Genomic DNA, 15,761 nt, shown 5'->3' on the forward strand with positions numbered 1-15,761 from the left:
ATTCCAGTGCTGCCAAGGGGTAGTAGGGGATATAGGAGTAGGATCCACCAATTCAATATAGGCCTGAAGGACATTTGCTCCTCACTTGGGGTCACGTTCTTGGAGCTTCCCGCATTTACCGATAGGTGGCTTCGTTCGGATGGGATCCATCTAAATAAGAGAGGGGTCTGGGAGGTTTACGATAGTCTTAGGTCAGGTTTTTTACTCCCAGACCACGTAGTCGGGAATGCGGGTTAGTTAATGATAATCACAACAGTACTGACGGGGAATTACCCACCTCTGACTTGGATGGCTTCTCGATTGACAACAAACCACTGGGCAAATTAAAATGTGTGTTAATAAATGCCAGGAGCTTGGGTAACAAGAAAGATTTTTTAGAAACTATGATAGTTGTGGAGGACTTGGATCTTATAGCCATTACAGAATCTTGGGCAAACGATGGGGATGAATCTTTCTTCACATCTCCGGATACGATATTTTTTGAGAAATAGATCTGATAGGAAAGGGGGTGGAGTGTTGATATACGTGAAATCATGTTTGAAGGCTAGAGAGTGTAACGTGCAGAGAAGTGATATTGAAACCATATGGGTTGAACTTGAGAACAAAAGACGTCATAAGCTTATTGTTGGGGTTTGTTACAATCCACCGAATAGGGATCAAAACTACATCGCCAAAATGCATGATGAAATTTCCTACATGTGTAAGCGAAAGAGGGTTCTCATACTAGGGGATTTCAATTACCCGGGTATTGATTGGGAGAACCTTTCATCTGGAAATCAGTATGAAAGAGACTTTCTTAAGTTAGTGCTCGAAAATTTTTTGTATCAGCATGTATCAGAAGCCAGGGGTACTGCTATTTTGGATTTAGTTCTTACTAGTTCTGAGGATCTAGTTGAACATGTTTCGGTGGGGGAAGAGTTTTCTTCCAGTGATCATCGTATCGTCAGATTTCACTGTAACTTTTCCTCGGGTAAGGTTGATAACAAAAGACTGGTTCCTTGTTTTCGGAGAACTAACTTTGATGTTTTGCGAAGAAGGTTAGCGGAAGTTTTCAAAGACCGGTTGGAATCAGTAGGGGTGGTAAGTCAATGGGAAGAATTTAGTACGAAGCTGTCCTCTGTTTTGCACGACGTCATACCCTTTGTTCGAAAAAAGCGTGTTTGTACATCACACCCTCTATGGTTCACGGATAGCGTGCGGAACCTTTATCTTGAAAAGAAAAGAGCATTCAGAGAGTATAAAAGTGGACGAGGTGACCTATCATTGTTTACTGATAAAAGAAGACTGTTGAAGAAAGCGATAAGGGATAGTAAAAAGCAAGTTGAATCTAGGTTGGCAGACAACATTGGCTCTGACCCAAAATCATTTTTTCGATACGTCAATAATGGATGTAAGGGGACAGTTGGCCCCCCTCTCGATAGGAGGCTCAAAAGTAGAGAGAAATGTAGGCATGTGTAGTGCTTTCAATGACTTTTTCGCGTCGGTTTTTAATGGAGATAATGATATTTGATATACGGGTGTTGCATGGGGTAATAAAACGCTCAACGATATTCAAGTGGAAGACGTGGAGGTCCTAAATCTTCTAAGAAATGTATGTGCAAGCAAAGCACCAGGACCAGATGATATCTATCCCAGGGTTCTCAGGGAAGGTGCTAATGAATTGTTGGGGCCAGTCGCACAGATATACAGGAGTAGTGTTGCTGAGGGTATCGTCCCGAGAGATTGGAAACTGGCTAACGTTGTTCCGATATTTAAGAAGGGTAGTAGAGAAGTGGTGTCTAATTATCGTCCAGTGAGTTTGACGAGCTCCCTCTCGAAAATTTTGGAAATTATCATCAAAAGGCAGTTTGTGAAGTGGATAGACGAGAATAATGTATTGTCGGATAATCAGCATGGGTTCAGGAAGGGGAAGTCATGTGTAACTAACCTCCTTTGCTTCTATGATTACGTGACTAAGGCTTTGGGTAAGAGCAAAAATGTCGACGTTGTTTACCTTGATTTCCAGAAGGCATTCGATCGGGTCCAACATGGCAAACTCTTGAAGCATTTACACGAGATTGGAATAGGGGGCAACTTGCTGAATTGGATAGAATCGTGGTTAAGAGATAGGTCGCAACGAGTTATGGTGAACGGGGAATTCTCTGGTTGGACAGACGTCACAAGTGGAGTTCCTCAGGGAAGTGTCCTTGGCCCCATACTTTTTTCACTTTTTATCGACAAACTCGATCAGGGTATCGATGGAATTACTAGCAAATTCGCAGATGATGTGAAGCTAATGGGGGTAATCGGAAATGAAAGCGATAGGGAGTTGCTCCAGACCAACTTAAACAAGATTGCAGCATGGGCAAATGAATGGAGCATGACGTTTAGCGTAGATAAGTGCATGGTCGCTCATTTTGGTTCGAACAACCCACGGTTCTCTTACGAGTTGAATGGTGTCACTATCCCGGATGCAACTAGAGTCACCGATTTGGGAATTCTCATTGACGAGCGACTTAAGTTTTCTGAACATTGTTCAGCGGTTGTCAAAAAAGCGAATAGAATGCTTGGTCTCATTTTCAAAAAGGTCTCTTCGCGTTCTCCTAAAGTCATTCTTCCGCTTTTTCGAGGCTTAGTTCGTCCTGGAATGGAGTATGCTGTAAGGTTTTGGAGACCATACCTACAGAGGGACATAGACTTGGTTGAAGGGGTGCAGAGAAGAGCTACGCATGTCCTTATTGGCACACAGGGCTTGAGTTATGAAGAAAGACTTCATTTTTTGAATATGTTTACATTGGATGAACGCAGGTGTCGAGGAGATATGATCGAAGTGTTCAAAATTTTCAATGGGATGGATAGGATGGACCATGAACTTTTAGTACACCGCCAATCGACTGCTTTTACAAGGGGACACCAGTATCGATTGGTGAGGGACAATGCAAGGTTATGGTGTCGCAGGGAATTTTTCTCCAATAGGGTTGTTAATAAATGGAATAGCTTACCCCCGGAGGTAGTAAATTGTAACACAATTGACACGTTTAAAAAGAAATACGATAAACATGTTGGGGTAAATCGAGAAGCTATCCATTCTTACAATAAGACAACCATAAATATTCTTTATGGGCATTGTATAATATTTTATCATGTGTATATATTGTTTGTAATTTGTGTTAATTGCATTTTTAATTGGGTTGCTGTATTTTTGAAACATATGACAACCATATTTTTATGGGCATCTTTTTATCAGCCACCTCGTTGGGCATTTTGCCTGTTGTGGCGTTGTATTTGTATTTGTATAAAAAACTTTAATTTTTTTAATTTTTTGACCAACAGGTGAAAAACTGGCGCTTTTTTTATCGCTTATGTCCTAAAGACTTGTTGGGACCCAGCTTATCTACAAGAGTGGTTATAAATAAACTGACACTACTCGGACCTATGTAGCACCCGTTGTGGCGGACATATTTCATTGAAACTTGGTGTATAAGTTATTTTGATCATGGAAAAAAGATAACTGCGATAAAAAGCGGCACTTTTTCACATGATGTCAAAACATTGAACTGATTTTATTGAAGCTTTTTTTTCTCCATATAACCTATATACCAAGTTCCATCAAAATACCTCCAAAAGAATGGGCAATGCATACGTTTGAGTACTGTCAGTGTATTTATAACCACCCTGTACATAAAATTTATGATTGAATCAGATCACCAAGCAGATCATGCAAACCTTAAAAGTCTAAGAAGATTTCCAGACTTCATAAGCTTTAATCTTGATTTAAAATGGAAGTAACAAAAGTTTAGATTTTATGCTTTAAAATCCTTTCTGTTGATTTTCATTCCAAATATATAGAAAATTTTAATGTTAAAAAAGTGCCAGTGATATTTTAAAGATGTTATTATTTCATAAACTTAAAAAAACAGAAAAAACATAAACTTAAAATCAGATATTCGGATATTTAAAACTCAATTACTTTCATCATATTGAAACAACCATTGTCTTATCGTAAAGCAAAATCCGTAAAATATGATTTATATTTACAGAAAAAGATTTAAAGAAGACACGGTCCTCCAATTCGAATTGTAAAGCAAACAACTGTCAACTGTTAAACTTAATAATTTATCAGGAAATGTAATAACTCACGAACGTTTCCATTTTTACGAGAAATACGCGATATAAGATATTTTGAAGAAAAATATCAAATCACCCACCAAGTTTTTTATTCGAAAGTTTTTATATAACCAAACGTAGTAAAAGAATCATAAATAGTCAATGTTGTATTTCACGCGAACACACGTTTCTAGTATCTTAGTATTAAATTTACGAATTGAACACATATGTGTATGTTTCGATATATACATTTATAGTATCTTTCTAATTTTTTTCTTAATTACCAATAATAATAACAGTTTATTGAGAAGAAAAAGAGAATATAAAAAATAAAAAATATATACATACAATATTCTACTCAAGGGATCACTTGGTCCGTCCAGAGTATACAAACAAATTTTTCCGTGGTGGCAAACACTTTCATATAATAACAAATACTAAACAAAATATACAAATAGACACAAATATTACAGAGGCCTTGGTGTGACAACACTGTATACTGGGGAGGGGGCGAGAAGTACCTTTTTATAGTAGTAAAAGATTAATATAACTAATAATTACTTTTTTGAAAGCTTTTAATTCCTTTTCATATTTTATTTCATTTGGCAGGTTATTAAAATATAATAGAGACAAATATATGAATTGCTTTTGGGTAAATGTTTTTTTAGGTTGTATAATATTATATTGAAAACCTCGTGGAGGCATGTTTGTTGGACATTGTCTGATTTTAAACTAAGTAGGAGTTTTGTAAATAAACATTAGACTTCCATATATACATAGTTTTTCAATATTAAATCTATAGTCTGATTTATAATTATAGGCAGATGGTGCAGAGTTACGAGAGAAATAATATTTATAGTTTTTTTTCAGAGCACTTATTAAAACATTCAAGTTGGACTCATAATCACCTCCCCAAACACATATAGCATGCTGAATAAGTGAGTAGAACCAAGCAAAAAAAAGTGTATGAATAAATTGAGGAGTGTTGAAGAAAGCGATAAGGGATAGTAAAAAGGCAGTTGAATCTTTTGGTTGGCAGATAACATTGGCTCTGACCCAAAATACTTTTTCCGATACGTCAATAATGGATGTAAGGGGACAGTTGCCCCCTCTCGATAGGAGGCTCTAGGGTAGAGAGCAATGTAGGCATGTGTAGTGCTTTCAATGAGTTTTTCGCGTTGGTTTTTAATGGAGATAATGATATTCATATACGGGTGTTGCATGGGGTAATAAAACCCTCAACGATATTCAAGTACAAGACGTGGAGGTCCTAAATCTTCTAAGAAATGTATGTGCAATCAAAGCCCCAGGACCAGATGATATCTATCCCAGGGTCCTCAGGGAATGTGCTAATGAATTGTTAGGGGCAGTCGCACAGATATACAGGAGTAGTATTGCTGAGGGTGTCGTCCCAAGGGATTGGAAACTTGCTAATGTTCTTCCGATATTTAACAAGGGTAGTAGAGAAGCTGTGTCCAATTATCGTCCAGTGAGTTTGACAAGCTCCCTCTCGAAAATTTTGGATATTGAAATATTGTCTGAGACTTTGCAAGTCATTTTGGATATTGTCATCAAAAGACAGTTTGTGAAGTGGATAGACGAGAATAATGTTTTGTCGAATAATCAGCATGGGTTCAGGAAGGGGAAGTCATGTGTGACTAACCTCCTTTGCTTCTATGATTACGTGACCAAGGCTTTGGGTGAGAGCAAAAATGTAGACGTTGTTTACCATGATTTCCAGAAGGCATTCGATCGGGTCCAACATGGTAAACTCTTGAAGCGTTTACACGAGATTGAAATTGGGGTGTCCTTGGCCCCATACTTTTTTCACTTTTTATCGATAAACTTGATGAGGATATCGATGGGAGCTAGCAAATTTGCAGATGACGTGAAGCTAGTGGGTGTAGTCGGGAATCAAAGTGATAGGGAGTTGCTGCAGATCAACTTAAACAGGATTGCAGCATGGCGTTTAGCGTTGATAAGTGCATGGTCGCTCATTTTGGTTCGAACAACCCACAGTTCTCTAACGAGTTGAATGGTGTCTCTATCCCGGATGCACGTAGGGTCACCGATTTGGGAATTCTCATTGACGAGCGGCTTAGGTTTTCTGAACATTGTTCAGCGGTGGTCAAAAAAGGGAATAGAATGCTTGGTCTCATTTTCAAAAAGGTCTCTTCGCGTTCTCCTAAAGTCATTCTTCCGCTTTTTCGAGGCTTAGTTCGTCCTGGACAGGAGTATGCTGTAAGGTTTTGGAGACAATACCTACAAAGAGACATAGACTTGGTTGAAGGGGTGCAGACAAGAGCTGCGCGTGTCCTTATTGGCACACGGGGCTTGAGTCATGAAAAGAGACTTCATATTTGGACTTCATATAGGAGGAAACTGTGGAAACCTTGACAATAACAAACTTTGAAACACTTGAAATTCTGCAGTTTGGATGATATTGCATTTCAGCTGATGTTTTTGAAGTGCAAGAGAAATACATAACCTCCCAACTGAATGTTGTTTCAGCTGTTTGTCTATGACCTCGATAGAGATTTTGCAACTGTGCACTCTCTTGTTTTTGCCGCATTATTCTCAACGTTACAAGTTTAGTGAACTGTAATTATAATCTATGCAATTACCTGATAAACCATACCAAGTGCTTACTCATACCAAGCACAGCGAATAGAGAATGCTTGGTTTCATTTTTAAAAAGGTCTCTTTGCGTTCTCTTAAAGTAATTCTTTCGTTTCCCCAAAACTTTGTTTCTCCTACACCGGAAGGGTGACGCAAGGTTTTGGAGACCATGCCTAAGGAGGGACATAGACTTAGTTGAGGTGGTGCAAAGAAGAGCTACGCGTGCTCTTGTTGGCCTACAAGGATTGAGCTATGGAAAAAGACAATTTTTTGAATATGTTTTCATTGGAGGAACGCAGGTGTCGAGGATATATGATCGAAGTGTTCAAAATTTTCAACGGGTTGGATAGGATGGACCATGAACTTTTAGTACACCGCCAATCGACTGCTTTTACAAGGGGACACCAGTATCGATTAGTAAAGGACAATGAGAGGTTATGGTGTCGAAGGGAATTTTTCTCTAATAGGATTCTTAATAAATGGAATAGCTTACCCCCGGAGGTAGTAAATTGTAACACAATTCACACGTTAAAAAAAAATACGATAAACATGCTGGGGTAAATCGAGAAGCTATCCATTCTTAGAATAAGACAACCATAATATTCTTTATGGGTATTGTATAATATTATATCATGTGTATATATTGTTTATAATTTTTGTGATTGTGTTTTTAATTAGGTTGCTGTGTTTTTGAAATACAACATTGAATATGACATCCATATTTGTTATGGGCATCTTTTTCTCAGCCACCTCGTGGCATTTTGCCTGTTCTGGCGTTGTATTTGTATTTATTTGTATATAATATTTTTCAAGCAATATAAACGAACATTCATGTATTCTATTTTGTTACTAAGTGCGGTTACATGAAAGTTCCATTTCAAATTTTTGTTTATAGTGACTCCTAAATATTTAAACTCCTCAGTTTCCCAGACAATCGGTCAGAAACATTGGTCACCAGAACATTCCAATTCATGGAATCGAATTATAAGTGTTTCAATATTTCTATTATATAATTGAAAATTTATATATTTAGTTTTGTTGAGATTCAAGGTTAACTTATTATGCCTCGACCAAGTGTTAATTTTTGTTATATCTTCTTCAGTATATCAGATTTCAGCATGATATATGTTTGTCCTGACAAAACAATAGCTGCATCAACGGCATAGCTAATGAAATTTTCATGTAGATCCAGGTTATGGATATCATTAACAAAGATTGGAAATAAAATTGATCCAAGAACAGAACCATGCGGTACGCCATTTTTAATAATCTTATATACAAATACAAATACAAGGCCACAATTTGGCAAAATCCCCAACAAAGTGGCGGATTAGACTCGTCACTTGACCCGCTACTAGGGATTGAGTACAATGATGATAATGGTTTAATATGAACCGCAGCATGAGGAGCGGACGTATGGTTCTTCTCTGTTGATCCGATGGACGGGGAGTGACGGATGGTGTCGTTCTGCTGTAGGTCCAGTGGGACCTTGGGCCGCCGGGGTGTTCTTGCTGGTTCTTTGCGTGCGTCGGAGTTCTGGTGTTCTTGGTGACTGGCGGGGCTTTTGTTTTTTCAGCATGGCCCCCAGCCGTAAGGTGACCTGCTTATATCACACAAGGGGCAGAGCGGGGGCCATGTTTGGTGTTTGCATAATTCAAGCCCAGTGTACCAATAAGGACACGCGTGGCTCTTCTCTGCACCCCTTCAACCAAGTCAATGTCCCTCTGTAAGGTATGGTCTGCAAAACCTTACAGCATACTCCAGTCCAGGACGAAACAAGCCTCGGAAAAGCGGAAGAATCACTTTCGGAGAACGTGAAGAGATCTTTTTGAAAATGAAACCAAGCATTCTATTCGCTTATCTGACCACCGCTGAAGAATGTTCAGAAAACTTAAGCCGACCTTCAAAGAGAATTCTCAAATCAGTGAGCCTAGTTGCATCCGGGATAGTGACACACTTCAACTGGTAAGAGAACCATGGGTTGTTCGAACGAAAAAGGGAGACCATGCTCTTGTCAACGCTAAACTTTGTGATCCATTCATTTGCTTATGTTCCAATCCTGTCCAAGTAGGTCTGGAGCAACTCCCTTTCGCTTTGATTCCCAACTACCCCCATTAGCTTCACGGTATCTGCGAATTTACTAATAATCCCATCGATACCCTGATTGACGGTATCCCAATGTACCTATTGTATCATTTATTTTAACTGCTTGCATTCTATTTGACAGATCACTTCCAGTTCAGTGATAAGTGTTGCCTGTTAGACCTGAACAATATTAACATATGTATAAGATTGGATGATCGATACTGTCAAAGGCTTTTAAGTCTAAAAATATAGCAAGGGTTCTATTTGCTGTCATTAATAATTTCATATGCTTTTTCCAAAAATTTCAAAATTGCCATCTCAGTATTGTTATTTTCAAGAAAACCAAAATAAAAACTCCACTCAGAATTGAAGAGTTTATAATGTGAGTTATAAACTTTGAATGATATTTACTGAGAGTTAACATTTTTGGCGTGATTCCATCATAACCAACCGCTTTATTATTTTCAAGTTTATTTATTAAATTCTTTATGTATGCGTGACAAATATAAACTCTACATATTCCTTATAAATATTTTAAGGATAACGTACGTTAAATGAATATTATTTTTCACTCAGAAATACACGAAATATGTTAAGTACAACAGTCTGCGAATATCCAAATCGTATAGCAAAAGTATATATAACACCAGTTCGTAAAATGTTTGAAGATATTACAATACAATTGAATATAAAAATTTTAATTTGCAACAGTAACCTGGATTAATTAGTTTTAGAAGACAATAATTCTCACAGATTCTTTCGGTAGGAAAATAAGGATTTTATTTCAAGCACAGCTATTAATTATTACTAATTATATTTACTAACCAATTTATCGTGTTCAACTGGCGTTGCGTAAGGAATAAACTGCTTTGTTGGCTTAATTTGAGACCACAGCGATAAACTTCTCATTAGTCATTACTGTAATTAAATGATTCCTTGCTGACACGCACGCCTACCCGAAGTTTCGCGGAAGAAATATTCTCAAATGACTTTTCATTGAGAAACATCCAAACGAGTTTAAACTTGGTCGATTACTGTTGATAATTTAGACACATAATTAAAGAAAAAGAAACCTATCGCTATATATCGTGGAAATAAAGAAAGAAAATAACTGTAAAATTTTTTTGGCGAACAGTGTGTTTCAGCAAAACTTATTGCCAGCATAAAATATTCTGTCAGTAAGGAAAATGAAATGTTTTCTCATGTAGAATAGATTTTCGTATAACTTTGGAGTTTCGAATACCACTAGCGTTTGTGGAGCGGCTAGATCTTTTGGGTGAAGTGTTTCTGTCTTGGGGACGTCATCCTTAATTCCCTATTCCATGAATATGATGGCAATGTTTTACAGTTTTTCTCTTGACTTTTTGTCATTTTCCATGAATGGAGTTGTAGGTTTTGCTGAAGGCAGCGTTTCAACAATACTCAATGTCTGAAAAGAATCCCAAACATTGCATACGAAAGCATAAATTACACGAATAAGAAATATCAGAAATTATTTGATGGGAATTGTCGTTTCGCGAATAACTTCCAGAAAAATTCCAGTAGACATGTTATACGGATGCAATGTTTAAATGATTGAAATGATAATGTGTTTATTGTTTTTTCAATTTTCAATTTCAAATTTATTTTACAAAAAAATTGTGTAAAATACATATTATATAATGTTAATGGTAACCAAGGAGACGATGCGATGTTCTATACTGGATGTTTTACAATAAGTAAGTTTATGACATGCAGTACAGTAATATTATTTTCAGATATATGAAGGGGGGGGGGGAAAGTACAGAAGAGAAAGAAGTTAAAATAAAAATAGAATGAGAGAAAGAATAAAAAAATAAAATAAAATATCATAAAAATTAAAATATAATAATTAAAGGATAACAACATGCAACAGTGGAGTTGCTATAAAAATTATATTTTAGTAATATGAACATGAATTCTTTATATAGACTTAATATGTACCCCCAAATACAAAAAAAAACAAAAAACAAAAAACATGTTAATGAAATACATACTAAATATGGAGTTAGCATATGAATTTTTACAGCATTTATGGAAGGCAATTTAAATATACGATTTAATTAAGCATAAATATTAGAGGATTAAATCAGAAATGGGGCTCAATGTTAGTGAGTTCGAGCAGACAAAGTTTTAGACGTTCTTTAAAGGGAGTAAATGCAAGTTTCAATGATTTCTCTGGATAGATTATTATAGAATTTCGGAAGCCGAAGTGCTTTTTAAGAATATTTTTACGAACACTAATGACAGTGAGTAGATGGCATTTAGATGAGCAGATGTGCGGGATACGTTAAGGGGTAAGAAGTATTGGTGTTTTTTATATTATTAATAAGGATTTATAAAAATAGAGGTAACGCATTGAGAGAATTCTTAATTGATGAAATTGATCAAATAAGAGAGTATCATAATCATTAGTGATGAATCTGATTCTGGATTAATTTGGACAGAAATAATAGGCTTAATATTAGTTAAATAATCTCCTCCACAAAAACTGAGAGACCACACATTAAATATGAATGAAACATTGAATAATAGAATGGTATGAGAAAGTGTATTGAAAGATTAATGTACCGTTTTAGACGATAGAGCTTATATAAAACGAAACGGAGTCGAGTTTGAAGGTCGAAGGTTTGAAGGCGAATTCCATTTCAAATTTTGATCAATATGACCGTCAAGGTATTTAATGGATGCCACTTATAAGTAAAAAGATAACGTTTATTTAAAATGTTAAACATTTGTTTGGAAGCTATCATATCGATTGCCAATATGCTGCATTTTTTTCGGCAATTAACAACGAAATGAATTTAATGAAAACGAATAATTGCATATTTCCATTTTTTTAAAATTCTCTTTTGGTTTACTATATTCCGTATGTTTATAAATTATAAGATAAGGAAAAATTACATTATTTTTTTATTTTAAATGATGTGAAAAAACATTATATTCGATTTAACTTTAACGGAGAAAATTTAACCAATGATCTACCATTGTCCCTTTTTTAGCACGCTTGCTTGTATTTCTAATTAAGCAGTGTAATTTTTAGTTTTGATTGTTGTACCTAAATTTTGAACTGACTGCTATGAACGTTACGAACTGAATAAATATATTTTAAAAATTTTAATAAATAATAATTAATTAATTAATAATTTTAATTTAATGAATTTTTTCCCAAATATGTAGTTTCCTTTCATATTACATTCATGTTATCATATTAATATAATTCTTTTTTTGAAAGAGTGAAATAATAGAGTTTTGGCATATAATAGGTTAAATCAAGAGAAGTAGCAATTTTTTTGAATACTTATGTTAAATTTATTATATGCAAGCTATAAAATATGCTTTGGTCATGCACTTCGAAAAAAACCCAATAATTTTAACTTTGCAAGAACGTTTTAAAAAATTAACTTGCATATGAGTAAGATCATTCCACCAAGTCAGTTTTGGGTAATTACAAAAATTTCACGACGAGATTCACCGTATAACTATCAAGTCATTGTTACTGACATTTTATGGGGTGGGCCAAATGGCGAAGACACATTTTGAAAATATACATAAAAAACTGTTTGTGTATATTATAAAATATGAAATAAAATGCTTGCGTTTTCGAAAAATATTTTTGTTAAGAATGAAGTTTTTATCTCGTGTGTGGCTGTCATTAAAGAACTAAAGACAGGAATCACGCAAGTAATAGAGACCTCCGCAATTCACGTTAGAAAATAATGTGGACTGGAATCGAGTATGTCTTAGATTTGGCTCAAGCTATAAGGAGAGTGCACATTAAAATGGTAGGGATACGTAAAGAACAACGAAACGCACACACACATTCTACTCTTAACTTCTAATATCAACTCTACAATTCTGTACTATTGACTTATTCAACTGTTGACTTCTCCTCTTTCACTCTACTCTTGACTTCTATTATTAACAGCTACAATTTCTATCTTTTTGTTTTGACTTTCATCTGGAGCAATAACATATATATATGATATATATTGAATTTTTTTCTACAAAAAAATAAAAAGAAATATTTAAAAAAAAGAACTTTTTTCTGTACCACTGCAAGCATTTTACTGTAAACCGCACTCTCAGAGGTCACCTAACTGATTTTTTATTAATTTTTGAAATGTGTCACGGGCTCACCCTGTAGTTCAACACACATTGCAGTATTGTGTTATAATTATGAATAAATTATAATTATGCAATTACATAGAAATAGGAATAAATTTTGGCTCAAGTATCTCGTCTAGTGAAATGAACGAAAGAGAACCTCGTGTTAACCACTCGACTCTAGAAAAACCTATCTGATTTATGTCATATATAAGAAAAGTTCTTGTATCTATGACTACACAATGGAATAACTATCTTCTGAATGATGTTTCGAAAATACTTTGTTCAAGATACCAACATTTTATTAGCTTCTCCATTTCAGTTATTATAGTGAGAATGCCAAAGTTTCAACAGTCGCCACTGAAATTTTAAAAGAAAATAAAAAGTTTTATTATTAGATATATATAGATTTTCAAGTTTTTCGATCATAATTTTGCTGTAACACTTAAAATCAAAATGCCAACTATTATTATTTTTTATACGGAAAACGTTAGGCTTTCGAAATAAAACTAAAAATTAAACACGTATGACACGTTTATTAAGAACAAAATTGAAGCATTAAAGACAGTTTTTCAATATAATTAATTATTAGTTTTCAAAGGTTTAAGTAGTTTTTCCGAACTTGTACATACAAACCGCCATAAAATAAATACATGTAGTTTTATGACGTGGAAAAAATTATCAAAATTTATGGATACAATTCACTGTATGATTATAATAGATATAATAAATACAATAATTATCAAACACTAAAAATGTTTTCAAGATCTTGGAACCCATTAACATTTCACAGTTTTAATACGTCTGGATAGAGTAATTTTAAAATATGATTTTAACTGTTGAGAATGCATCAAAACTTTTGAGTTATTAATTAATTTTTGCTTATCGCTGAGATTAGAGGTACATTCAAAAATGAATTACGTTTACTTACATATCACTCGATCGTTTGACAGTCCACAGAATGTAATTGCATTTGCAGCCTCCTAATGAGCCCGAATAACCCGAAAGTCTGCAAATCGCTTGGCAACTCATAGTCCTCTTGTATTCTCGTGGTTCTACAAAAGCCATGCATGGCAATAGCAAAATGATCAGAAAACACAATAGATTTTTTATCATTTCTCTCTGCTTTAATTGATGAGAAGCTTCTCGAAGACTTGAGGAATACGTTGTTGCGCTCGATTCGAAAACAAATGTTCAAGAGTTAAGGAAAACGTTCGAATATTTGCTTCGAAAGTTGATTCAGCTTTGAAAAATGTTTAGTACATATTTTCTAGAAGCCCCTTTAAAAATTGTAATATCTGCGTCACTTGGTGCGATTTTGTCTACGTCACGATTTCAAACAACCAATCATAAGGCTTCTTTGTGGAGGAAGTTTTTCGTGGGTCGTGTTCGTGTTTGATATAAAATAGGCGTGGCTTCTTTGTTCTATTATTGTCAATCAAATAAGCGCAACAAGTAAATGTGTCGCATTCGATACATATTTTTATGTCTCACAATTTTGAATAACGTAAGAACACGTGTTCATCAAATGCCGCATCCACTTTGGAAATTATTATTACATGAACCATTTTAAATTCTATCGAACAACTCAAAAAAAGAGAGAGATTCTGTTCTGTTCATTTCCTAAGATCGATTAAATGAAGTATGGATTTCTTGAGGATTCGAAACGCAAAATTTTAATTGTCAGTAAAAAATATTAATACTATCGGAAATCGTGATTTTATACTGTATTTAAACTCAATTAATTTACAAAAAAATATTGCTGAACGTTTTGATGATCAGTATACTAGACTAAGGGTCTTCAATCCGTAGCCCGCCGACGACATTTTAGTGGCCCGCCAAGACACCGATTAATGAAAAATTAAATCAGCACTCCACTATCTGAAACTATGATATTGATTCTTATTCATTTTGGACATTCATTGTGCGAACAATTAGTATATATACAGAAATATTAAATCTTGACCAGAATTCTTACTGACTAGTTTCCGCTTTGAAGCAATAAGAGAATTTTTGAATTACATCAGAAAATTCTTTAACAGTAGTGGTTGAGGATAGTCCTGGTACAGTGATAGACTGATATATCCAGATATATTGATAGTCCTGGGTATTTATTGGACAGAAATCTCAGAATGAGCAAGCTCTCATTTGCCAAATTAATAAACAATTACCTAATATAAAGAAAACAGGTATTTTCTGGATTTTACACTGAGTTGAACTTAGAAAGAAAACTCATCTGGTCTCTGCCTCGACTTGAACCTACGCCATCTTCCACCGGGCAAGCATGCTACATAATAATTATCTAACAATTAATAAATAACTATTGATAATTGTAATTTATATATATATAGGCTATATTTTTTTAATAAAATAAATTCACAAATTTTATATCAACCATAATGTTTTCATTGCGTGGTCCCTAAAAGGGAGGGAGGGGTGTGCCTAATCCCAGTGATTCATTCCTCTCATTAAATGTGGCTCGCGTAACTTTACGAATTTATTGATGTGGCCCTCGGATGCAAAACGTTGAAGATCCTATACTAGACTAAGAGGAGAGATTAAGAGAAGCATTATAAATTAAGACTAAAAGAAAGGCTTCTAGACATCATTGCAAGCCAACGATGGCGTTGGAAAATTTTTGCCGTTCTCAACGCGTATGAAATAAGCAATTTTAGTGGGTTTTCGCGGAAATGATTTTCTATGGCAAATCCTGAAGTTAAGTGAGATTATGGGGAATGTATTTGTTCACGAATAAAACAAAAGATGCTTCGGAAAGCGAAAAGACTTCAATTCGTTGATGCATAAGACGCAACGGTAAATCTTTTCGCGCGAATATCATTAAGACT

General features: G+C 35.0%; 1 protein-coding gene across 1 annotated transcript in view; it reads right to left on the reverse strand.

The window, feature by feature from the left end:
- LOC149084815 (uncharacterized) overlaps window positions 1-14,146 on the reverse strand; it is a 34,848-nt gene extending 20,702 nt beyond the window's left edge. Inside the window, exon 1 of the mRNA XM_089233848.1 lies at window positions 13,847-14,146. Coding sequence (XP_089089974.1) covers window positions 13,847-14,031 — 185 coding nt within the window. The 5' untranslated portion in view covers window positions 14,032-14,146. The remainder of the gene's footprint in view (window positions 1-13,846) is intronic.
- Between the last annotated feature and the right edge of the window lie 1,615 nt (window positions 14,147-15,761).

The sequence above is a fragment of the Pholcus phalangioides genome, unplaced genomic scaffold (assembly GCF_987345545.1).
Source record: "Pholcus phalangioides strain wild (caught in Gottingen) unplaced genomic scaffold, Ppha-v1.0 ptg000007l_1, whole genome shotgun sequence".
NCBI classification, from domain to species: Eukaryota; Metazoa; Arthropoda; class Arachnida; order Araneae; family Pholcidae; genus Pholcus; species Pholcus phalangioides.